This window comes from Giraffa tippelskirchi, chromosome 4 (assembly GCF_054371585.1).
Source record: "Giraffa tippelskirchi isolate mGirTip1 chromosome 4, T2T-mGirTip1v1.2.pri, whole genome shotgun sequence".
Taxonomy (NCBI): Eukaryota; Metazoa; Chordata; class Mammalia; order Artiodactyla; family Giraffidae; genus Giraffa; species Giraffa tippelskirchi.
In genome coordinates this window covers 30,377,505-30,404,136 of record NC_137278.1, presented here as the reverse complement: position 1 = coordinate 30,404,136, position 26,632 = coordinate 30,377,505, and the positions used below count along the sequence as shown (strand labels likewise).

Genomic DNA, 26,632 nt, shown 5'->3' with positions numbered 1-26,632 from the left:
CATACAATTTTATTCAGCAATAAAAAGGACATGGATGAATCTTGAAACTTTATGTTGTGGAAAAAAAGCTGGTCACAAAGGACAGCAATATTATATGACTCCACTTACATGAAATGTACATAGAGGTAAATCTACAGAAAGAACATAGACTTGTGGTTGCCAAGAACTGAGGGTGGAGACTGTTAAACAAAGTCAAGTTGAAGTTTCTTTGAATAATTTACATTTGAACATACTATTATGCAGTTTTAGGAGGTTTGGAAACACTTCACTCACAATACTTTGTTGCATATACTACCACAAGTTTAATTTTGAAAGGAAGTGGGTGGGGGGGAACCAAAACCCCCCCCCCCAAAACCCTCCTTCCCTTTTTTGCACAGAAATGTAACTAAAAGGCATTTCCCCCATTACTATTCTACTTAAAGTGACAGTATAGTCCTAATACAATTTTTAAGGACCAATAGAGTTCCATAAATAAAACAGGCCTACAATAACCAAGAAGTTTTTAAAAACAAAACTGAATACTGATAACACTTAAAAATATCTGTAAAGATGTACACCAAAATGTTATTCTGAATGGTGGAATAATAGGTGAGCTAAAGATCATTTCAGCATAACTGTATAATTTTCTCCAATGAATATGAATTATCTGTGTAAAAAACATACATTTAAATCAAATGACAAAGAGCCAAATATTAGTCTACTGAATAAGCCACTTCTATTTCAAGATTCAGTGTGATGAGCAATATTTAAATGGTTTCTACTGAGAAAGAACAAAGGAGTAAATCATACTAAGGAGTCTTCAACTATGTTGAAGTAGTTCAACTAAGGACAAAAAGGGTGGTGAAAGAAATAAACACAACCACTGAGTTTAAAAATATCACATTTTAACACTTCTGAGTATTAAATGATTGGTTCAAGTACCTGGCAAATAGAAAGCACCTAATAAATGTTTGTTGATTCTCAAACTGAATGTCTTTGCAAATAAAAATGACAAATGCATCCATATGTAACTAATTTATAACAAATATAAATTATTTCACAGATCCTTTTAATGAACAGTGTTTCATCTTTAAGACAACAGTTCTTTAACCATTAGCAAGATTGCTTTCAAAATACTTTAAGGCACTGAAATAGATGCATGCATAATTTCAACACAAGTAAAATGAAAAGTATTCTAAATGACAGAAGTATATAAAATAAATAAGATAACCTTTATAACCTGGAAAATGCATAGTAATTTAACCAATAAATTAGAATTTGTAAAATTCAATATGTACTTCTATATAACAGGCCTAACAATGCTTTTAAACTGATTGAGGCCAGTTTTCAAACAACTACTTAGGTCAAGTTGTATTCCACACCTAAGATGCTGGCTTATTTTCAAGTTTGCCTTCCTTTGCAAAATTTAGTTTGTTTTCTAAAGTCAACATGTTTGGGCTATATTAGACATTTAATTAACAACTTTAGAATTTTAAACTTTCACATAAAAAGCTTTATGAGGTGGTTCTCACTTTAGAAAACCTTTAAGAATATCATCCGTGTTAAAGTTTTCACAGTTACAAAAATAAGGGTTATTGCTGATGACGGGTCTTTCTCTAAAGAACTTCTCACTGTGGTGTACTCTACATGTATACCCAATATGTCTTCTGGATAATAAGTACGGTAAACTGGAAAACCCACAAGGGAGGCTTTTCTATATGTCTGAGAACAATATTTCCAAAAAGAAGCCCCTTCATATAAATATATGGAGAATCATAAATTGACATATTTATGCAAAGGAAAATTATAAAATGCTTCATGATAGGCCTATATGAAACATTTTCTTACAGATTCTTGAAATTATATCAACAATCATCTTATGTATGATCTTAGCATCCCCTCACTTTAAAGAATGCCATTATTTTTGTTTCACTAGCGAGAGGGCTCTATCATGGCTGTAAACGTTACCGACAATAAATATTTTCTGTTGTGTCTATTTCTGAGGGTGAATGACAAAAGGAAAAGGCTCTCCTTTGTTCACCCCTCTCTCCCTGATAAAACAACAGAACTCTACCACGTGGAGGGCTGAGAGCTAGAAAAGCAAGCATTCTCTAAATGGATTTCAAACAGAAGATATATCTTATAAATCAGGTCATCTAGTTATGTGTCTATTTCCCTTTTGTTATCCCTGAGCCTTTAATAAAAACCTCATTTAAATATTGCAGCCTTGTTTCAGCTGCACAAGTATATCTCATAATCAGTTCAGCCTTAAGGGTCGGCAGGGAAGGACAGTTTAAGAACAAACTGTGGGGGACTAGGATAAAACTTAAAGGTCCAACAGCCCCATTTCAGTTGAGTCTTACACTGCCATGGTGAAGCATGCAGGTTTTATTTTCCTAGGATGGAAGCTTAGTGCAGGATTTCCTGAAGACAGGTTCTCCTACTATGTACCTAAGAATTACTGGAGATTAAAAATGTAGAGATCTGGGACCCATCCCAAAGACAATGAATTGTTAAAATGTATGTGGTAGGTGGCAGGTAATAGGCATTCTGAAAAGCTTTCCAGGTGATCCTTATGCATTAAGGCTTGAACATCACTGCAAATCACTGCTTTACAAGATTAGTTCTTTCAAGGGGTCTGCAAGGTCAAAACTATTTTCATAGTTATATTAAGATGTTATTCTTGCTTTTTTTTTTTTTTCACTTTCTCATGAGTGTACAGGATCATTTACCAGAGGGGACATGATGTGTGATATTGCAGCAGACTGAATGTGGAAGCAAATGAGATCCCATCTGTCTTCTTTAAATAAGACAGTAAAGATGTCTGCAGAAAATAAAATACAATGTCACGTTTCCCACTCCGTCTTTTGACATTTTGGAAAATTGACATTTTTCATGAAAGTGTTCTTTACATTAACACATGTTTTTAGTGAATAAATATTTTATAACCTTTTATTTTAAATATAACATTAATATGTGTAACCCACATAAACAAAAGTTCTTGAGACCAAAAAGTTTGAGAACTGCTCTTTCCAGCAGGCATCCAGTACCCTATGAACATTACTGCTGATAGGCATGGCTGCTTCATTCCTTGGCACACTCAATGTATATTTCACTTTAAATATGATTCAACAGATCATCTGCAAAAAGCTTTTTAAACTTATTTTCAGGCAAGAGGATTTAATCTGACAGTGAAATAATGAAGTTGAACCAATTTTAGTCAAAAATCTAAGATGTGAAGCAGGTTTTCGTTAGTGACATCTGAACGTAATAAACAATCCTTTAATATATGAACAGGCCAACTGATGTATGAAATAGAAAACCACACTTCACATGATGCATTTTAAAAATGTTAATTAGTAATGTAACAACATCAGCATTAGATTCTACGTGAGTGGTGTCAAACAAACGGCTCACTCTAAATGTCAGCTAAAAACAAATCCCTAGGTTTTGAAAGAAAATAAAGTAGGGAATAAACAGGTTCCTAGAGAAAAAAGAATTCTTTTAAATCTACACATTTTAAAAACGTTGAGATGTGAGTTGGCACATTGATACTGACCTTATACTAAGCTACACAATTTTATTCTTAAATGAAAGTACACCCCAGATACTGTTAATATTCAACTGTTGGAGTATGCAAATTGGGAACACTTCTGAGGGTTAGGTATAGCTGTGGTAAAAGCAGACCCTTTCAGCATTATGATTGTATCTCAGATATAAGAAAATTACATTGATGCTTTTAACCTGCCATGTACAATTTTTTAATGTATTGCTATTTAAAAAATCTGAGACAGCTAACATTTAAACACATCATTGCTGTTTGGGAATGATATTTGAATGAAAGATCCTGTGCACATATTTCCTACTTTATACCATATTAAGATTTTAAATGATATAGTTATTGAATATATCTTATGTTGAATAAATGGTATTTGAAAATTAGTATATTTTTCTTTCTGAGTAGCCTTCTGGAAAAAGTTCACTGAATATAGTTTCCAGTAATAGTTTACTTTCCTAACTTGTACTTATTTTAAAATCTCATCAGCAGGGAATTAAACAGTGCAAAACCCAGCAAATCTGACTTTTCCTTGTTTTGATTTGTATGTCCACTTACGACCATCATTTTTGGGGAAACTTTCCACTTAGTGTATCAAAAATCAATGCTATGAAAGTTCTTTAAAAGGTTCAGCGGTCTTTTTTAGTCTCTGAATGATTACAGCATTCTGTAAATCAGCTTCTTCCAGTGTGAGTGTTTCATCTAGCAATTTGAGGAAAGGAAGAGCAGTTGCCAGGGAAAAGGGAGGACTCCTCTGAGATCCCTGGTATTTTTCGATGAAGTCTTTGATGTGGCTTATCCTGTAAAATAGCACAAACTATTAATGCAATTTTATGAAAACCTAAATTAGCTAATTTAAGGTAACAAACTATGTGAAGTCTGGGATTTTCTTAAACATAATTTAATGGGAACTTAGTGATGGATCATTATATCTTCTCTTTGCTTTTGCATATGTCTAAAAGTTTCTGTAACAGAAAAATCAACATCCATTCTCTGAATGGATCAGAAACGGCCCAATCAGTAATCCTACATAGACATGGGTTTTATGCCTTCCATACCAGGTCATTTTGTACTTCAAATTTAGTTAAGAAAACACTTAACCTGGTGCAGGCATATTTTCAGTTAGTATCATGAACACTATAACGTAATATAATCACTGCAATCTTAAAGGCAGCTCAGTTATATACATGTAAGTATATGTGTGTATACTTAAAGAGGGAGAGGACATATACAGTTCATCAAAATTGATTAACACAGATTTACAACAGTTTTCTCTCTTGCACAAAAGGAAACAGATATGATCAGGGAAAGGCAAATAAGATATACTGGCATATGTTTTGAGCTAGGTAGTACATAAGTTATTTTACTATTACTATTTTAACCAAGCACATATGTACAGAATATTTTACCTGTACAATATCCCCTTCCCAAATTTTAAATGCTTTTAAATAAAGAAGAAAACCTATATACAATATGCTCCTACTTTAATTAAAATGAAAAAAATTAAGAAGAGATGAATGACTAGAAAAATTTATCAAAGTAGTAATAGTGATTATCTCTGGGTGATGAAATTTAAATTGATTTCAGTTTCTTTCAGGACTTTCCTGTATTTTCATTCTTTTTGTACAATTAACAGGAAAATACACACATAATGCTAAAAGGGCTACTTAAAAACATATTGAAAATAATTCTTTTAAAACTATATATCTAGTTATGCCAGAAAACTAATGAAATAAGTTAAAAAATAATAATAAAAAATATTTCATTAACGTCCAAGAATTTCCATTGTCATGATACATTACGTTTAGAGAGAACTATTTATTAAGATCCTTGGTTAGTTCTTAAAAATAACTATTGACTGACTTGAAAAGAAGAAATATTATTAAAATTTAGGGGGGAAAATCAGACAAATAATGAAATAGAAGACTCACCTATGAGAAATGTTAAATTTCTGGACAATCCTTTTCCCATTGGCTAACCAGATCTGTATATTAGTGATGGGTTCCAGATTATTTAGTGGGACAGCAGACAACTTATTTTTATTCTCAACTTCAATATTCTTTGCTTTAGAAACAATTTTTGGTGTAGCACTAGGAAAATCCAGACAACAAGTCAGATGCGTGTTTTACAATAAGCAGAACTTGATCATTAAACAATTACTCTAAAACCTTTACAGGAAGTATAGATTTTAGGAAGATTTGAGCCAGTCACAGCTATTCCCCCAGTAACACATAAATATATTAGTATCAGTTGTATCTATCATAGATGATGATTATAGGAATTTAATGAAATTATGCATATCCAAGTAATATGTAAGACTGTTATATAAGTATACTTCAATACTATTTAAGTACATATGTATTTGAATAGTGCCTTCCAGAACAATTTTATAGTGCTGACAGATTCATGGACTTTACCTATGTCCCAGGTTAAAATTTCTAGAAGAAATAAGTTCTCTATAGAGAATAGTCCTTGGGTTATAAAGGAAATAAAGTATTTCTTCATCACTCTGAAAATCACACTTGAATATTTTTATACTTGTGGATGAATATGCATGTATATACCTTACCAATCTTGATAATTCATATATGAGAATTCATAAAAATAAAAAGCAATCCTATATTTAACTTCTTTGCACATTCTGTCACAGGCATAATTGGATAAGAGGAAGACTGCAAAGTCTGAAAATAATTAAAGGCTCTGATACTAACTTTACCAGGTGTTATTTCACTTGTATTATTTCAAAATTCAGATACTGATTGGAGAATGCAATGCTGAAGCCACTGGTTACAGAATCCTATCTCCCAAAGCTAGCCTATGTACCCTGTGACATTAATGGTAAAGCTCAAGTGGTAGGTGCAAGCGAGAAAAAAAGATTTACCCACACAATTTTGTCCCATGTCTTTATTAAACCAGGCCCTTTTGATCAGATAAAACCAAAAAAGCCTTCATGATTTTTAAGGATAGTGCCAGCTTGTGTTAATTTACACTAAGGTGAATATGATTTAGAAGTTCTCATAAAAGTTAACATGAAAAAAATATCTCATTTCCAGTGGGAGAAATTATAAACTCTATACACGTGGTCTACATAGTAAAATAATTAAAAGCTGAATATTAGTCAAGCCTTTGCTTATGGAAAGCACAGATCATGAGCCTACTCACCTTCCCAGTCTGTGACCTTGTCCTGAGAAGGGCTGGAACACAGGCTTTGTTGACATACATACTTCATTTTTCTTATCTTCAACTTTAACATCTACCTCCTCTTTATCAAAAACTCCCTGTAATTCTAAAGGTAATTCCCTTGGAAGGGAAAGAAAGGAAGTTAAGAAGCTACTAATATCCCTTTTGTTCCTCTGAAAAACATATTCTATATGCAAAAAGAATAAAAAAATATAGAAATAAGAGGCATATAATATTCTATGCAATAAAAATTATATACTACATCTATTTAAAATAATATAGTTAAAAAATAATACAATTAGATAATATGAATATCAAAAGTCAAGAACAATATAGAATAATTTTTTAAAATTAATTTATTTTTTTTATTGAAGAATAATTGCTTTACAGAATTTTGTTGTTTCTGTCAAACCTCAACATGAACCAGCCATAGGTGTACATATATCCCCTCTCTTTTGAACCTCCCTCCCATCTCCCTCCCCATCCCATCCCTCTAGGTTGATACAGAACCCTTGTTTGAGTTTTCTGAGCCATACAGCAAATTCCCGTTGGCTATCTACTTTACATATGGTAATATAAGTTTCCATGTTTCTCTTTCCATACATCCTCTCCTCCCTTCTCCCCACGTCCATAAGTCTATTCTCTAAGTGTTTCTCCACTGCTGCCCTGTAAATAAATTCTTCAGTACCATTTTTTTAGATTCCGTATATATGTGTTAGAATATGATATTTATCTTTCTCTTTCTGACTTACTCACTCTGTATAATAGGTTCTAGGTTCATTCACCTCATTAGGACTGACTCAAATGTGTTCCTTTTTATGGTAGAATAATTTTTAAAACTACAAATTTATGAACAGCTTGAGCTATTCAGAGTAACACTGAAGTCATGAGATATTTGATGACTACATACTGCTAAAAGTAAGCAATTTGATCACTTTTATAGGTATCTAAGTAGGATGAATAATGTGCAAGAACAATCAAGCTCTTATTTCATTTTTTAAAATGAAAATATAGCTACATGCTTGTTCCAGAAAGGCAAAAGATATGAATACAAATTGACTTAGAAAGTGACAGTCCTTTCCCTGCAATGTGACTGTCCTTACAATTCCTCTCTTGATAAAAAACTGGGGTGAGTCTGCTAAATTTTTTCTCTATATATAGTAAAATACCACAGATTTGTAATTTTTCCCGATGGTATCATTCTATATACACTATTCTGTATTTTGCATATTGCTATTCTGTTTTAAAGTAGATCAAGTGGTACAAACATAAAATACTCTTTTCATCTTTTTCTAACTCATTTGTAAGAAATGTGTATATATTCCATTTACAGGATATAAGTGCAACAAGTATTCCCAGTTTGGCAATTGATTTTACATAATCAAATTTATCTTTCTTATATTGCTTCTGGGATTCATGCCAACTATAGTTATATGCAACAACATGGGTGAATATCCCAAAGAAATAAACTGAGTAGACACAAAAATTAAACACATTCCATTCATATAGAGTTCAAAAATCAGATAAAATGAAAAAAGGCTAAAGAAAAAAAAAAACTATAAAAAAAAGCAAAGAACAAATTACTACTGAAGTTAGGATAGCATTACTTTTGTGATATTCCTACCAATAAAGTGTACTTTAGTCTTATCAAGGATTGTTGTTAGTTAGTTGCTAAGTCATGTCCAGCTCTTTTGCCACCCCATGGACTGTAACCCATCAGGCTTCTCTGTCCATGGGATTTTTCAGGCAAGAAACTGGAGAGGGTTGCCATTTCCTTCTCCAGGGGATCCTCCCCACTCAGGGATCAAAACCATGTCACCTGCATTGGCTGGTGGATTCTTTACCACTAAGCCACCTGGAATGGTGGCTATCATGAATTAAAAATGAGACAAATCTGAATTGAGAGACATTCTATATAATTTGGGCCCATAATCTTCAAGTGTCAAGGTCATTAAAAAAAGACAAAAACAAAAACTCAGGAACTGTTCCCTCTTGAAGAAATGAAAGAGACATGACATTTAAAAGCAATAAGTAATTCTGAATTGGATGCTTTTGCTATAAAGGATAGTATTAAGATAAATAGTGACTCTTGAAAATGTCTGATAATTAAATGATAATCATACATCAATAGATGGTTGTATTGTGGTTACATAGGAAAACATATTTCCCTTTTTTTAAAAGGATAGTATTAAGATAAATATTGACTCTTGAAAATGTCTGAGGATTAAATGATAATCATACATCAATAGATGGTCGTATTGTGGTTACATAGGAAAATACATTTCCTTTTTTTTTAATAAAAAATACAAACTATTCTGGATGAAGAAGCATCACTTTGGCAACTCACTCTGAAATGCTTTTAGAAAAGTTCTTAGTACTTCACTTGTGACTTTTGTATAAGTTTGAAAAAGATTCAAAATTAATTATATAATATGAAACTATTTATATTCTGTATATACATTGCACATATATATATGTACAGACCTACATATGTGTATGTGTATATTGAGAATTGGTTACATATGGAATATTATGAACCCTTCTGAAATAAAAACTGACCAAAATAAGTGCTTTGCACCATTAAATTGATGTCACACATAAAATCATATGTTAAGGACAGTGCTATGGGACAGAATTTAATTTTGTGTATCTTTTTAATAAAGCAGAAGCATGAACATGAGCATCAATAGCTGAAAGAATGTTCATGCCTTTTACACATTAATTTATCAGTTTATCATGAAAGAGTAATTGGAGATACTAGTCAAACTTTGAATATAATTATAAGAAAACAGGTAAAATCTTCAATGCCCTGAGATAAGTGATATTTTCTTAGATATAACACCAGAGACAAAAGTGACAAAAGAAAAAAATCAATAAATCAGACTCTTCAGATTAAAACCTTTTGTGTTTCAAAGAGTACCATCAAAAAAATAAAACAACAACAAACACAAAAGAATGGGAGAAAAGTCTCAAAAATACATCACAAACTCTTACTAATCAACAGCAAGGTAAATAACCCAATTTTTAAGAGTAGGCAAGGGGGAATTCCCTGGTGGTCCAGTAGTTAAGACTCTGTACTTTCACTGCTAAGGGCTCATGTGGCAAGGGAAAAAAACATCGACGAAGGATCTGAATAGACATTTCTTCAAAGAAGATATACATGTGGCTGACAAGTACATGAAAAGATGCTCACCATGACTGGTCACTAGGGAAATGCAAATGAAAACCACAACAAGATACCATTCTTAATGACTAGGATAGTTATAATTTAAAAAACCAGTGTTGGCAAGGATATAGAAAACTGGAACTAACAAGCACTGGCAAGTATATGGAAAAACTGGAACTTTGATACACTGTTGGTGGGAATATAAAATGGTACAATCACTTTGGAATACAGTGTGGCAGTTCTTCATAAACAGAGATAACAATTCCACTCCTAGACCTGAGAGAATTGAAAACATATGTCCACATGAAAACTTGTATACAAATGTTCAGAGCAGTATTATTTGTAATAAGCAAGATGTGGAAATGACCCAAATGTCTATTCACTGATAAATGAATAAACTAAATGCAACACTATTTGGCAATAAAAAGGAATGAAGAACTGTTAAAAGCTACATGAATGAAATTTGAAAATCCTATGTTGAGTTAAAGAAGTCAAACACAAAATGATTCCATTTATATGGAATGTCCAAAATAGACAAATCCATAAAAGTAGAAAGTAGAGTGCGGTTGTGCAGGGCTGTGAGGACGGGGAAATGGAGAGTGGAGAGTGATTACTAGCATGGAGTTTCTTTTTAGGGTGATGTAAAAGGAAATATTTTGGAAATAATAGAGCTGATGGTTGCATAACTCTGTGAATATACTAAAAAATTATGAATTGTATACTTTAAAGGAGTAAATTTTACAGTAGGCTAATTATATCTTAATAAACCTGTTATTAAAAAATAAAGCTGTTATTTTTTTAAAAAATTTAAACACAAGGATAGTCACATATTTTTTATAGTGGGAGACTTAAGAAATAATTAAATCACCAACAACTAGGTGTATATATATAAATTATGGGTCATTATTGTAACAAAATAATATACAGATATATTCAAGTATTTCAAGATAAAGTCAAAATACTTTTTTAAATATATGAACAATTATGTATAAATCTATGGACAGAAAGTGCCAAAATGAAATTCAACAGAAATGTTAATAGCAGTAGTACTTCTGGGTAATGAAATTATGGGTGATTTTCAACTTTTTATAAATATATAATATAAAACACAACAGGGCAATGGAAATCACAATTTAACAACTATAAAGATATTTAAACATTATTATTAAATAACAAGTAGGATGTGATGTGGTATTAAGTAACCTTGGCAAAGTGAATTAATTTAAGTCAGATTTTAGTTGATCAGAAATTACATTCCTGATCCTTCAAGATTACAGCTGTGGTTCTCTTAAGAAAACCCATCTTATGAAAAGTCTGAATTTAAAAGAGAAAAAGTATTTTTGAATGTGTAAGGATGTGTGAACAACATTAAAAAGGAATCTTCCAAATGAAACATATCTAAAATATCCTTCTGCTAACAAAGATTGCTTACCCTTTTTTGATGGAGTTCAGAAACTGTTGACTTGCACCATCAGAATAACTTCTGAAATCATCATTGACAGTGAATCCATTTTTCCATAATTTTATACTTACATCTACCTGCAAAGCAGTAAGAAACAAACTGTATAATGTTAATCAATGAAATGTACTAGTAGATTAAAAGTCCTTTGAAAATTTCTTCTATCAGTGTAATTTTATTTATTAATATTTTCTTCAAAATTGAGATATAATTGACATATAACATTGTATTAGTCTTACAAGTACAACTTAATGATTTGATGTATGTATATATTGCAAAATGATTACAGAATAAGTATAGTTAACATCCATTACACAGTTACAAATTTTTAAATATACCATTCTTAAGAGCTAGCTTCAAATATAAAATATCAAAAATTATAATGTTCATGTGTAATAAAGTTCATAATGAATAATATTTTAAAGTAAGTTGTTAATCATTTTCTTTAGGAGAACTCATTTGGAAGAATATCCTGTGCTCTGTCTCAGAGGACACTAAAGCTGTCTGGTCAGGACAGACTTCTCAACAGTTAGAGAAATCTGAAATGACTTGAACATTAGACTTTGAACATTAAAAATAAAAATGGGGGGAAAACAACTAAGGATAATTCATGGCTATTCCTTCAAATGTAATCTATCAGTTTGGACTTTCTGGGTGGCTCAGTGATAAAGAATCCAACTGCCAATGCAAGAGAGATGGATTGGATCTCTGATTCGGGAAGATCCCACATGCTGTGGAACAACTAAGGCTGTGCACCACAACTATTGAGCCTGTGTTCTAGAACTGGGGAGCTGCAACTACTGAAGCCTGCATGCCCTAGAGCCAGTGCTTCGCAACAAGAGAAGCCACTGCAATGAGAAGCCTGTGCACCGCAACTAGAGAGTACCCCTTGCTCACCACAACTAGAGAAAGGTCTGCGTGGCACTGAAGACCCAGCACAGCCAAAAATAAATAAATAAAATTATTTTAAAAAATAACAATAATTTGCTTAAAAAAAGAACTGTCAGTGTTACTGTTATCAATATTTCATCTCTCAACATATTCTGGATTATCTCACTTCCTTGAAGTGTCAGACTCACTTTATACATTTTGAGGAAATGTCTGCTGCATAGCCAAGACTGAAAAATCAGTTGTCTGTAAAGCATCCCTTCACATAAAAACAGCACACCATGAAAAAGCAGATTGTTTAGTTTGCATCTCAAGCAACTGTACTTTCCCTTAAGATACTTCTGTATACTGCAGAAGAGTTTCACATATGTGTGTGTGTGTGTGTGTGTGTTAGTCTCTCAGTCATGTCCAACTCTTTGCGACCCTGCCAGCCTCCTTTGTCCACGGAATTCTCCAGGCAAGAATACTAGAGTAGGTTGCCATTTCCTTCTCCAGGGAATGAACCCAGGTCTCCTCCACTGCAGGCATATTTTTTTTTACCATCTGAGCCACCAGGGAAGCCTCATTTTATGTATGTACTTCATATTTTATTACACAGAATGTTAGTAAGATAGGTATTGAAGTGCTGGGGCTTAGTGGAATCTGTAAGTCTCACTGCTCTATCAAGGACATTGTTAACTGAAACTCGTGTTTTTCACCCCCCGCAAGTGCAAAGAAAAGAGTACAGTAATTACTGGTATGGTGTGGTGCTGTGTGGTGCCACTGCCTCAGTTCCTCCTGAGGTGCCAGTTTTGCTGACCATTGCTTTTGCAATATCAGTGCAAACTCAATATAGTGAAAAAAGTAAATAGTATCTTACTATTAGTAGGAAAACAGTTTTGACCTCTAAAGGTCCATATTTTGAGAAACATCAGGAGAGAAAGGATTTATGAACACTTACCTGTTTCTTTTGTTCAGTGGGAGACAAACATTTGGCACCAACCTTCTGAGCTTCCTCAAAAAGGCTGTCAACAAAATATTCACAATTTGTTTGTTGACTATCACTAAGAGGTTGGTGGTCAGATCCTGTTTCACAAACCCTACACACAAACAGACACAAAAAGAAAAAGAAGCATTACTGACCACGAATTCTCTAAAAGTTTACATAAACTGCTCTAGTTAGGGGATCTAGCACTGAGATGCTATCTCCATGTCTGCAGCTGAGACCCTGTTTTAAATTAAGATAGTAGATATGTGCCCTTGGGAAGAAGGCATTAACCCGTTTGGTCCAGAGCAGAGCTTTCTCAACTTCAGTCCATTGACACTTGGGGAGAGATAATTCTTTGTTGAGCTGGCTGGCCGTACATTGTAGGAGGTTCAGCAGCGTCTGCGAGCAGTAGCGTGGACATCCCCCTACATTCCAGTTTTATAATAAAAAACACCTTCAGACAATGCCAGATGGCCTCTGGGGGTGGGATGGGTAAACCTCACCATGTGGAAAACCACTGGTCCAGAGTGAAAAAAATATGTGTTCTTTGTAAAGGTCTCAAAATGGCTTTAAAAGGGGTTACTGTGTACTTTTTGGTAACAGAGAGCACTCTTGAAACTAAAGATGATAATGTGTGAGGAACAGTCATAATCATAGCTTTGCCCCTTTGTGCATTTCAGAATAAAATTTCCTACTGAAGACTTTCATTTCTAGTGGTTTAATACTCTACTGGGTTTTTTTCTTTCTTTGTAAATTGAGGTATAACAGGCATATAACATTATTTTAGGTTCAGACATATAGCATAGTGATTCAATGTTTGTATATTCCACAGAACGATCATCACAGTAGGTCTTAATTCATAGTTAACATCCATCACTATGCACAGCAACAGATTTTTTTCCCTTGTGATGAGAACTTTTAAGATTTACTCTTAGTAAATATGCAATATATTATTATTAACTACAGTTGCCATAATGCACATGACATCCCATGACTTATTAGTATTTTATAACTGGAAGTTTGTACCTTTTGACCACCTTCCTGCATTCTTGTCTGCCCACCCCATCTACCATTCTTCTGTGTATGCATTTGTGTTTGTATTTTGTCGTATAAGAAATATCACCTAAGATTTTGTTTGACAAAAACTTCTAAAGCACATAGAAAAGTCATAAATATACTGAGATATAACTTCTCAGGTTTCATAAATACTAACACTTCTACAGCTCTTACACTGTGTAGGATCTACAAGGCAGCTACTCTTATCCACATTTGACAGACAAGGAAATGAGTCGTGAAGAGGTTAACATGTTAAGAGATTAAGTTACATGTTAGACATTACACAGCTAGTAACAGAATTTGAACCCTGTTAATCTATCTTCCAAGTCTATGCTCTTAGCCATGATGCATTATAAAGCCTCTGTTAATAGCTAATATTTATTAATAAATGATAGGAACTATTCTAAGTACTTTACACATGTTATCTCATTCAATCTTCATGTTGACCTAAAAGGCACATATTGATTTTATCCTCACTTAATAGATAAAGAAAAACTTAAGTAATTTGCCCACAATCACAAAGCTATTGAGAGGCAGAGCTGGAAACTGAACTCAGGCCTCTAATGTCCTTACTCTTAATCACTGTGCTAGACTGTCTCTTAAGGACAATGTTTTAATTTAGGTATATTCTTTTTTTCTCTTCTAGGTAATTCTCTTTATAAATACTCTTAAGACAATCTATATGATGTCTTAGTGTCACTACCTATCTCACAGGGTTGTTGTCAAGATTAAATGTGATACACTTAGAGGCTTATTTACACCTGGTATATAGTACTGTGCATACTAGTACACATGTTGGCACACAGTAAGCTCTCAAATATTAGATGATAGTATCTTTACAACCACTTTATGCTTTTTGGTATTGGCTTCTTCTGTTCAGAAAGCAGTGTATAGTTAACTACTAAGTACAAAGCAAATAAAGGTGAGCATCCAGTGTAGCTGAAGTTTTACAAGTCCTTTAACCCAAGTCATCCAAACATCTATTGACTACCTTCTATGTTGGGTGGGCAAGACACACAGATGAATAAGAAATAGTCTAGTTTTTTTTAATTATTTTTTTTTCTTTCTTTTTTTGACCATAATACATGGCTTATAGGATCTTAGTTCAGATCTGAAACTGAACTCACAGACTGAACCTGGGCCTTTGGCAGTGAGAACAGAGTCCTAACTACTGCAATGCCATGGAATTCCCTAATCTAGGCTTTTAGGAGGTTCAGAGTACAATGTGTTGGAGATGCACACCCGCAAATTAGATTAAATTAGAGCAAATGGATCAATTCCTTGAAAAGCACAATCTACCAAAACTCACATGAGGAGGAATAGAGAATATGAATAGGCTTACATGTATTAAAGAAATTGAATCAGGGAATTTCAGCATGGCAAAAAGAAAAAAAAAAATCAGTAATTGATAATCTTCCAAAACAGAAAGCATCAACCAGGCACAGATGACTTCACTGGTGAGTTCTATCAAACACTTGAAGAAGAACTGATATCAGTTCTCTACAATCTCTCACAGAAAATAAAAGCAGAAGGGAATACTTCTAACTCATTCTATGAGGACAGCATTCCCTAAATACTAGAACTAGATAAAGACATTACAAGAAAGGAAAACTACAGGAAAAACTCTCATGAGCATAAATGCAAAATCCTCAATAAAATACTAGCATTTTGAATCCAGTAATACGTAAAATTGTACATCACAACCAAGTAGGATTTATTCCAAGTATGTAAGACTGGTTCAACATTAGAAAATCAATTAATGTAATCCACCACATTGACACACTAAAGAAAATTCATACGATCATATCAACAGATGTAGAAAAAGCATCTGAAAATATCTAACACCTATTCATGATTAAAAACTCAGCAAATTAGGAATACAGAGGAACTCTCTCAACCTAATGTCATACTTAGTGATGAGAAACAAGAAGCTTTTCTCCTAAGATCAGGACCAAAACAAGGATGCCCCCTTTCACCACTCCTCTTCAATGTCATGTTGGAAACCCTAGCTAAACCAGTAAGACAAGGAAAGGAAACAAAAAAATACACAGAGATCAGAAAGGAAGCAAAATTGTCTTTGTTTGAAGATAACAAGACTTACACAGAAAGGATTTACATAGAAAATCCAAAAGAGTCAACAACAACAAAAAACTCTTGGAACAATAAGCAATTGTAGCAAAGTTGCAGGACACAAGTTTAATATACAAAGGTCAGTGCTTTCTTGTATACCAACAATTAACTGCTGGTATGTGGAATTCAAAATGCAACATTACACACATTAGCACGATTTGTCAAATTCCATAGAATGTATACACAAAGAATAGACCCAAATGTAAACTCTAGTTAAAAATAAAATACATACAGACAACATTATTTCATCTTTGTTTTCTACTCTATCATCCTTTTCCTCACTTGTCATTATCCATTGATGATGCAAATATCAATACCCTTTTTTTGTAACTCTGAAACTTGATTACCAAAGCTGTTTTGGCTAAGTAAAGAGTCATGAAGTCTTAGGGATTTCTCTAGTAACAAAAAGTACAAAAACTTAAGATAGCTTTTTGTATAGATATCTTACTAATTATTTTTAAGTTTATATCATCACTGACTCGATGGACATGAGTTTGAGCAAGCTCTGGGAGTTGGTGACGAACATGGAAGCCTGGCACGCTGCAGTCCATGGGGTCGCAAAGAGTCGGACACGACTGAGCAACTGAACTGAACTGAAATTTAAAGTACTGATACATACATTACGAAGCTTGAAAACATTATGCTAAATGAAAGTTAGTCACAAAAGACCGCATAGTTTCTGATTCCAGATATATGAAATGCCCAGAATAAGCAAATTCACAGATTCAGAGAGCATATTAGTGGTTGTCAGGGGTAGGGCACAGGAGAATGGGGCATGACTGCTAATAGGTATGGGGATCTCTTTGGGGTGATATAAATGTTAGAAAACTGACTGGTTTAACAACCCTACGAATGTACTAAAAACCACTGAATTGTATACTTTAAATGGATGAATTTAAAGTATTATGATATGTAAATAATGTCTCCATCAAACTGTTAGAATAGGTCCTAGGTTAATTTTTACAATTAAGTCATTCAACTTATTTCTGTGTAGAAAAGTATTAACAGAGCAGGCTTGATATTGCTTTCTTTGAAAGCCCTGTTTACGTTCCTCATGAAAGTCTGGAATTTTAATATGTGCCCCCACTATAAACCCTAGGCTCATTTCCAATGAACTTCTCTGGTAGACAACATCTCACATGTGCTGTCATAACTTATGTACTGGAGGAATGAAGCGTGTGTCCTGCTGGATCCACTGGGTGAGGACTCTTGGGAGCTTATGTTTGGTTTCCCCTGGACATCACCCTATGGAAAGTGTCCCTTCTTTGCAAAATCTTAGTCATTAGTATGACTGTATGCTGAATTCTGTGACTCCTCTAAGCAATCATCACATTTGGAGGCGGTCTTAGAGGCTCCTGACACAACCTCACAATTATATAGTTAGTATCAGATATTTACATAAAACAATAAATCCTCCAGTGAAAAAATAACAATATTTGGTATAGAAAGTGTTCACAAAACATGTTAATATAAACACTTGTCTCTTTAAATGGACTATGAATGAAAGGTGCTTACATCTTTGAGTATTTAAGACAAAAAGAACGTAATACAAAAATAAATATTTCATCTCAGATAAGAGAGAATAAACAACTCTATATTAATAAGAACCACCAAATTTGCATCTACAATTTATTGGGTGCCTGCTACATGTTAATACTATACTCAGTGTTTTGAATTGGCTGATTCTCACAAAAGCTTTTCAGATATCTATGTATGCCCCTTCCCTTTTTAGAGGAGATATTGAAGCTCAAAGAATTGAGCTTCAAATATTGAAGCTCTAAGTTGCTCAAAGGCCAGAAAAGTAGTACAAGACAGAGATGAGATTCAAACTTAGGTTTATTTGACTCCAAAGTCATTATATTTCCACTATGACTCCAAGACAGTATAACACAACGGGCTAATGAAGTAAACAGTTATTTTAATTTCTCAGTTATATAACAGAAATAATATGTGAGCAGAGAGAAATTTAACACTTTTCAAAAAACTAATCACAAAAATATTTAGAAACTTCACTAAAAATCCATTTAATGCGAGTACAGCAAAAAACACCAAATTTAAAATACATTGCTCATAGATACTTAACAAATAATCATAATGAAAACATACTAACTCAGTGAAATGTGATAAAAATAAAGATAGTACAAAGAAAATGCATCAATCAACTTACCATTCTTCCTTTATACTTTCAAGATTATCTACTTCTTTCATTCTCTTTTGTTTTACTGCAAAAGTAAAAGGAAAACCTAAAGTTTTTAATACAGTATTTTAAATAAATTCATTCCCACATATGTATTAATATTCTTTAAGCTATTATACAGTCCTAAAATTGCACTAAAGAGGTCTTAAGAACAAATGACCAGACTCAAAGCTGTCACTTTTACCTAGAGTAAAGCAATAGTAAAAAGTAAATTCAGGATTTGGATAATCTTCTGATAAAAGAAAGATTTTGTAAATATTATGATGAAAAAATAATGTACCCTTTGATTTAATAACAAACAAAAGTGAATGTAAACATTTCACTCAACTTCCAATAGTAGCAAAATATTAAATCAATATAAACTCATTCTCACAATTTCAGGAGAAAGCAAACTGACCATGTTATATCTTTTGACCCTGATCTTCCAGATTTCTGGGAACTTAAAAGACCAATAATGTAAGCTATAGACATAAAATATGTCTACCACAGCTGTTTTTCATCAGGAAAAATTGAAAATACAGTAAGTGGTCATGATACAGCTGCTTGATGGGACATTGTGCTGTGCTTAGTCACTCAGTCATGTCTGACCCTTTGTGACCCCGTGGACTGTAGCCTATCAGGTTCCTCTGTCCCTGAGGATTCTCCAGGCAAGAATACTGGAGTGGGTTGCCATGCCCTTTTCCAGAGGATCTTCCCAATCCAGGGATTGAACCCAGGTCTCCTGCATGGCAGGTGGATTCTTTACCATCTGAGCCACTAGGGAAGCCCAAGAATACTGGAGTGGGTAGCCTATCCCTTTTCCAGTGGATCTTCTTGACCCAAGAATCGAACTGGGGTCTCCTCCATTTCAGGAGGATTCTTTACCAGCTGAGCTACCAGGGAAGCCCTGATGGGATATTATATATCCCTCAAAAATAATTATGAAGGAAAAAGATACCATATAAGTGAAAAATAAAAGAAATAAAAATTTCAGCAAAAATTGAATGAATATGAAAAAATAGAAACAAGAATGAAAATAGTTATTGTTGGCAGGTAATAAAATTGTGGATTTTCTTTCTTTTCCAAACTTTCTGCAATATTCTTGCTTTTACAACAAAAATAATGTAAGAAATAAGGAAAGAAAATCATGGGCGTTCCAGTAGTCCAGTGGCTAAGACTCCACACTCCCAAATGCAGGGGGCCCAGGTCTGACCCCTGGTCAAGGAACCAGATTCTATATGCTACAACTAACAGTTGACATACTGCAGCTAAGGATCCTGTATGCTGCAACTAAAGAACCTGCAGGCTGCAACTAAGACTTGGTACAGTCAAATAAATAATAAAAAAATTTTTTAAATAAAAAATTGATTTTACAAATAATCAAACAAGTCAATGTTTAAAACAATCCAAGCCATCTGCCCTTTGAGAAGTCCTAGAAGCAAGGTCACACTAGATAAGTATACCAAAATCTCACACCGTGGTTTCTAAATACAATTTTCCTAAAAAAGGGAATCATGGCTCCTTAGAGAAAACGTTGGTTACACAGGCAGAGAAAGAACAAATGAACCTGAAACATACTGCTCCAGAAAGTAAGATGGTGCTCAGTGAACCATGAAGACATAAAAGGACACTGAAACTACATGAAGAGGCTCCCACTGGACAAATCTGGGAAATGGAACATCAAAGTAAATGATGATACTAATGGATTATACTCATTGAATAAAACAAAAACCCATGAGGAATCCATATTATTATTACAGATCTAAAAAAAAAAAAATCAGGAAAAGATGGACTTTCAAATAAACTCAACAATCATATGGAGTCACCATTACAAAAATAAATTCTAGATATAGCCAAGATTCAAAATTTAAAAACTGAACTTGGCTGACATATATAAACCACTACATATAATACAGGTAACTAATAAGAACCTACAGAATAGCACATGGAACTCCATTCAATACTGCAATGACCTATATGGGAATAGGCTCTAAAAAAGAGTTACATATATATATAACTGACTCACTATGCTGCACAGCAGAAACTATCAGTAACACAACATTGTAAATAATTATACTCCAGTAAACTGCCCTTGCCACCCCACCCCCAAAATGAACTCTAGGGTGATGTCAGCAAAATGAGGGAACAGGGAACTGCAAGCTCCTATCTCCACAGAAACACTGAAAGATAAGCAGAAACTGTTAGAACCAACTTAGTCAGAACTCTGGAAAGCAGTCAAAGGTTTGCAGCTATCAAGTGAATGATAGAAAAATACAACTTAAAAACAGTAGGGAAAACAATTCAAAACTGGGCAAAGGATCTGAACAGACATTTCTCCAAAAGATATATGAACAGCCAATAAGCACATGAAAAAGATGATCGACATCACTAGTTACAATTAGATACCACTTTATACATACTGCTGCTGCTGCTGCTGCTAAGTCGCGTCAGTTGTGTCTGACTCTGTGCGACCGCATAGACGGCAGCCCACCAGGCTCCTCTGTCCCTGGGATTCTCCAGGCAAGAATACTGGAGTGGGTTGCCATTTCCTCCTCCAGTGCATGAAAGTGAAAAGTGAAAGTGAAGTCGCTCAGTCGTGTCCGACTCTTCGCGACCCCATACTAGAATAGTTATTATTTAATAAAACAAAAATAGTAAGCATTGACAGGGATGTGGAGAGATTAGAGCCCTGGAACCCTGCTAGTGGAAATGTAAAATGGTGCAGTGGCTGTAGAAAAGATTTTGGTGGTTGAGGCATTATTCACAAAACCCAGGAGATGGAAGCAACCCAGATGTCCACCAACAGATAAATGTCTGGACAATATGTAGTATATACACACAAAGGAATATTTGTTGTTGTTCAGTTGCTAAGTCGTGTCTCCACATCTCCTGCATTGCAGGTGGATTCTTCACCACTGAGCCACAGAGGAAGCCCATAAAATCCAGTATTTACTTTTTAAAAAATCAGTTGCATTCAAAGAGAAAACATTTATATTAGTATTGTTTTTATGAAACTATGGTATAAAGATAAAGCAGTTGGTCTCAACCAGGAGGCAACTGTGCCACTAAGAAGACATCTGGCAATGGCTGGAGGCATTTCTGGGTTGTCAAAACAACTGGGATGAAGGGTGCTCCTAATATCTAGTAGAGGAGATCAGGGATGCTGCTGAAAATCCTACAATGCATAAGACAGTCCTCACAAGAAAGTATTGCCCAAAATGTCAAGTGCTAATGTTGAGACCCCGATATAAAGCAAAGTCAGCTTCTTTGCCAGCTGCAATGCAGCTGAATCTGCCTACAATGCAGGAGACCCTGGTTCGATTCCTGAGTTGGGAAGATCCACTGGAGAAGAGATAGGCTACCCTCTCCAGTATTCTTGGGCTTCCTTTGTGGCTCAGCTGGTAAAGAATCCACCTGCAATGCAGAAGACCTGGGTTTGATTCCTGTGTTGGGAAGATCCGCTGGAGAAGGGAAAGGCTACCCATTCCAGTATTCTGGTCTGAAGAATTGTCAGACATCACTGAGCAACTTTCAGTTTCATTTTCTTTACCAGCTGCTCTACCAAGGAAGCCTTCCAAGGTGCTTAGCCAAGTGCAGAGCAGGGAGGAGCCATCCTTAAAGCATCTTACCGTTTCCCATTAATAAGTTATTATTCTCTAGCCAATTATTAATATGTTTTATCATTTCATAGTTTAAACTATTGATAAATTGTTTTTACTTGTTCCATGAGAACAAGAGAATGAAGAACAGACCTTGGATTCAAACTATCCTGTGCTGGAATATTGGCTACATCATTTTTGAGCTTAAGAGTTGCTTAACTTCTCTAAATCCCAGTTGCCTAACTTGTAACTTGGAGATAATTATCCTCCTAAGAAGGTTGTTCAGAGAACAATATCAAGAATACAGTAATGTTATGCTCCTTTCTCTTTTCCCAGTCCCCAATTATAACCTCCGTTACAAGGACTTATGGTAAGAAACACCTTCAGACTTAGTCTCAAAGTTTTAATTTCAACATGGCTATGAAATTTCACTTTTCATTTCATTAATTTAACTTTGAAAAACATTTGTATACTTATTGAACCTCCCACTGCTGTGTGCAAGGTACTAGTTTAGAACTAATGGTAGGAGAGACTCAGTATCCATTAACAGGAAGTTTACAGACTAACAAGGAAAAAAATATACTGAACTACTAATTGCAAACACAGCACAGAATTATAAAGTAAAAACTCATTCTAGGAACTTTCCTGGTAATCCACTGGTTAAGAATCCAGCTTCCAATGCAAGGGACGTGGGTTTGATCCCTGGTTAGGGAACTAAGATCCCACATGCTGTGGGGCAACTAAGCCCCTGTGCCACAATGAAGATCCCATGTATTGCAACTAAGACCCAATGCAGCCAAATAAATAAATGGTTTTGAAAAACAAACAAACAAAACACTCATTCTATAATGGACATAAAGTTATCATTATTTTAGGTATTTCTACCATAAATTAGTAACATGGAAACGAACCATGTAAAAATTTTATATCTATTGAGTGAGCATCTACAATCATGAGTCATGTGACATGAAAGAACTTATGTCATGTACATACTGTATGTAGAAAATAAAAAAGCCACCTGACAAATACTGAAGTTACCAGTGTGAGGCTGGGCATCAGAATGGACGGATGAATACAAGTTCCTTCATTCTGCTTCAGTTTACTTCCCATTAGTACCACTACCATCTTACATCTGCATTGTATATCACAGTTTACTAAACACCTTCTCAAATATTATCCCACTTACTCCCAACAACTGTAGTAATAAAATCAGTCAGGAGCCAGAGGAAACTAAGCTATCTGCAATGTATCCACTAAAAGGAAAATCCAGTCAAAATAAATTTAGACTACCAAGAAATGTCATCTTTTAATGTATACACTAGAATTTGAAAAGAACCACAAATTTTACTTATTTTTATAACATACTACAGGCTATTTTTTTTTTTTAAGATTATGGATTTGAATCAAGATATTCTACCACTAGGCATGCTATACAGAAGCCAGTTTCTCCTTTAAGGATAAAGTCATTCAGCACTAGGGAAAAGAAATCAACAGATCACCTTTCAGTTACATCTTCTATGGAATAGGATTAGGCCTCCAAGAGCAAACTATGGCAGCATCAGATTCAAACACTAAAAAGACAGTTATTTGTATATTTTGTGAATTCTAAGTTATTAACTATTATGTACATAACAAAAAAAAAAATGAAATCTTTTGGAAAGTTTTAGCTTATCTTAGTTGTAATCCCAGTAATGAACATTCATTTTTGCTACCTTCTATTAATAGAAAAAATTGTTAATGAGGGAGTTATATGCTCACAAGGACTGCAATGATAGTGACAAAAGTAATTTCAATGAGAAAATCCTAGGAGAAAGGTGAAACTTCTGCAAAAAACCCTCCAGATCCCTGAGTTAGCTACCCTTTTGACACCAAGACATTCTCTCTCAAATACAATCTCCTTTAGAAAACCTTCCACGATTCCTCCAAAAGGCATGAATATAGAATTACTAACACAACAAGGAAAGATCTATTATATACTCTTTGAATTTGCCCTACCTTCACAACCACAACCCTAGTACCACCATCTCTAGGCGGTTTCCCCACATCCATTCTTGTCCCCATCCGATTCATTTTCTACACAGGAGTCAAGGTAACATTTCTTTTTTTTTTTCATGACACGCAGCTTATGGGATCTTAGTTCCCAGACCAGGATCAGACCAGGCCCTCAGCAGTCAAAGAATGGAGTCCTAACTACTGGACTGCCAGGGAATTCTCTTTTTTGTTGTTTTGTGTTTGTTTTGTTTTTTGTCAGGGTGACCTTTTTGATTAAGATACAAATTTGATTATGAGACTTTCTTGCTTAAAATCCAAGACCTCCCATTACTCTTCAAATAAGATCCAAATACCTTGGATAACATGACAAGGAGTTAACTGCAACGTTCTCTCACTACATTTGAGTAGTTTGAAAGTTTCGGTATAAAAGTTTTTAAAAAAAGAAAAGAAAAAACTGGTCCCCAAACCTTAACGTTGTTTAAAAGGCCCCACATCATCTCTCTGGCCCGAACTAACCACAGTCCCCTCAGTTCACCTGTTCTGACCTTCAGTTGCCAAAACATTCTCAAGTCTTTGTGGAACTGATTTCCTTTGCCTGGATCTTTCTTCCCTCCTTTGGAAACCGTTTTGGTGTCCTTTCTTGGGGCGGGGGTGGGGGGTGTGAGGGGGGGGCTCAGTAGAGCTCCAGTTCTAGGAGTCACCTTCACCTAATTTCCTACTTATCCATAATAACTGAGCTCAAAGATGACCTATTCCTAGGAAAATATGAACTGATTTCTTCAGTCCCCGGTTATATGCTCACACAACACCTTTCATTCTTCCTTTTCAGCTTCTTTCTAGGTAGAGGATGAGATGGTTAGATAGCCATCTAACCAAAGGACACGAGTTTGAGCAAACTCTGGGAGACAGCAGAGGCCAGAGGAGCCTGGGTTGCTGCAGTCCATGGGGTCGCAGAGTCGGACATGACTTAGCGACGGAAAAAAATTAGGTAGATAGGCATTTACTTGTGTGATTATTCATTTCCTCCAATGACACTGCACAAACCTATAATGGTCACTGTCAGAGCGTCAGCACTCAGCACACAATATGTACTAAAAACATTTGAATGACAAATTTGGTAATAAGCATTAAATATTCAGTAATTAAAGTCTTCGTGTAAAGTACGACACGCAGTGCTAAAAATTAAGTGCTCAATAGGTAGTAGTTTCTGCCTTGCATCACTTTTGTTGTGTGCTTAATCACTCCCTCCATCCTGCACACAATTCTTACTCATTTTTTGGATTCCACCAGTGCCTGTCTCTGACTTTACCTTATAAACAGTCCCCAAACACACCTGATCCACGACTATGAAATAAGGAAGCGTGATTTTCACGTCGCTTATACGATCGGTCCTATTTTACAATCTCGCATTAGTACAGGCTGCCAGTTTCCTATCTTTATTTTCAGTGATCTCAAATTAAGTCAGAAGAAACCCACTCTGTAAGCCACACTAACGTTCGTTATTGCTAACAAGCAACAAACTGCAAATAAAAATGGACACAGAGGAGGAAAAGAAATTAAGTAGGAAAAGAGAGACCATCAAGCCTACAAAATAAAAGTGAGTTTCGAGAGCCAGCTAATGAAGTTACCTAAGAAAGGTCCACCCCACACAGACACGCTCTGTATCTCTGCGCTGCGCGTCTGCATTTTGAGAACAGAGAACTCGAAGTTTCCGAGGGCCCGCAGAGCGAGAAAACCACTGGAGCGCGTGCCTGGAGTCGGCGGGCCCGAAGCCGCGCCTCACCTGCACGGGCCCCGAGTCCGCCCCGCCCGCCGCCCCACTGCGCCCTTTCAGGGTCGCGGACCGGAGCTCCGACACCGAGACAAAGACGGGGCGAGGCGGTTCCGCCGGACCCATCCAACCCATCCACTGGGCCCCGCCCGGCGGCCAGCCCGGCCCCTCACCCAGCCGAGCGCGGCGCGGCCCCGGCAAACTCACCTCCGGGCGCGGCCGCTGGAGGGGGCCGCGCCGTGCCCTCGCCTCGCGGCCTCAGTCTCAATCCGCTCAGGGGCCGCGGGCGCCGCCGCCGCCGCCGGGCTGGAGCCCCTCAGACGAGGAGCACCGCCGCCCCCAGGCCCAATCGAGCTCGGCGGCCGGGCCGCTGGAACCCCGCGCGCCTCCCTCGGTCACCGCCGCCCGGCGCCGAGTACGCGCCGAGGCTGGCTCTGCGCAGACCCAAGCGCGCGCGCTCGGGGGCGGGGCTGGAGGCTGCGGCCGCTTCGGCTCGCCAAGTGGCCCGCGCCGATGACGGCCGTCTCCTTCCTCCCGCGGCCGCTGCTGCTCCGTATCTCTTCACTCGGCGCGGAAAACGCAGGGAGCTAGGTGTGGGCTCACCTCAGAACTCAGCACCAACTTACCTGTGTACGTCGTCAGCCTCTGATTGAATCTGTGGAGAGATTTCCCTGAATTCTAACCATGTTGAACTTTACCCGAGCCCCGAGATT

General features: G+C 35.7%; 1 protein-coding gene across 3 annotated transcripts; it reads right to left on the bottom strand.

Annotated features, from left to right (window-relative positions):
- Window positions 1-1,031: 1,031 nt before the first annotated feature.
- UBXN2A (UBX domain protein 2A) lies at window positions 1,032-26,332 on the bottom strand. Of its 3 annotated transcripts, none has more exons than XM_081592616.1 (7): window positions 26,127-26,332; window positions 18,549-18,603; window positions 13,169-13,307; window positions 11,314-11,420; window positions 6,698-6,835; window positions 5,467-5,625; window positions 1,032-4,335 (listed from the first exon to the last, which is right to left on the bottom strand). In XM_081592616.1, the coding sequence occupies exons 2-7, from the start codon at window positions 18,587-18,589 to the stop codon at window positions 4,143-4,145; spliced, it is 777 nt and encodes a 258-aa protein (XP_081448742.1). In that variant the 5' UTR covers window positions 18,590-18,603; window positions 26,127-26,332; the 3' UTR covers window positions 1,032-4,142. The 3 variants fall into 3 exon arrangements, with proteins under 3 accessions (XP_081448742.1, XP_081448741.1, XP_081448743.1); XM_081592615.1 differs by lacking the exon at window positions 26,127-26,332 and adding an exon at window positions 25,777-26,115; XM_081592617.1 differs by lacking the exon at window positions 26,127-26,332 and adding an exon at window positions 18,976-19,149.
- Window positions 26,333-26,632: the final 300 nt, after the last annotated feature.

What these genes read in the sequence shown, in the direction of transcription:
- UBXN2A (XM_081592615.1), bottom strand. Translation starts at nt 25,834, where the DNA reads ATGCAGACGCGCAGCGCAGAGATACAGAGCGTGTCTGTGTGGGGTGGA. An exon ending in CAAGGTCACAGACTGGGAAG is followed by an intron (nt 5,626 to 6,697) that starts GTGAGTAGGCTC and finishes GGATTTTCCTAG; the next exon opens with TGCTACACCAAAAATTGTTT. An exon ending in AAATTTAACATTTCTCATAG is followed by an intron (nt 4,336 to 5,466) that starts GTGAGTCTTCTA and finishes GCTATTTTACAG; the next exon opens with GATAAGCCACATCAAAGACT.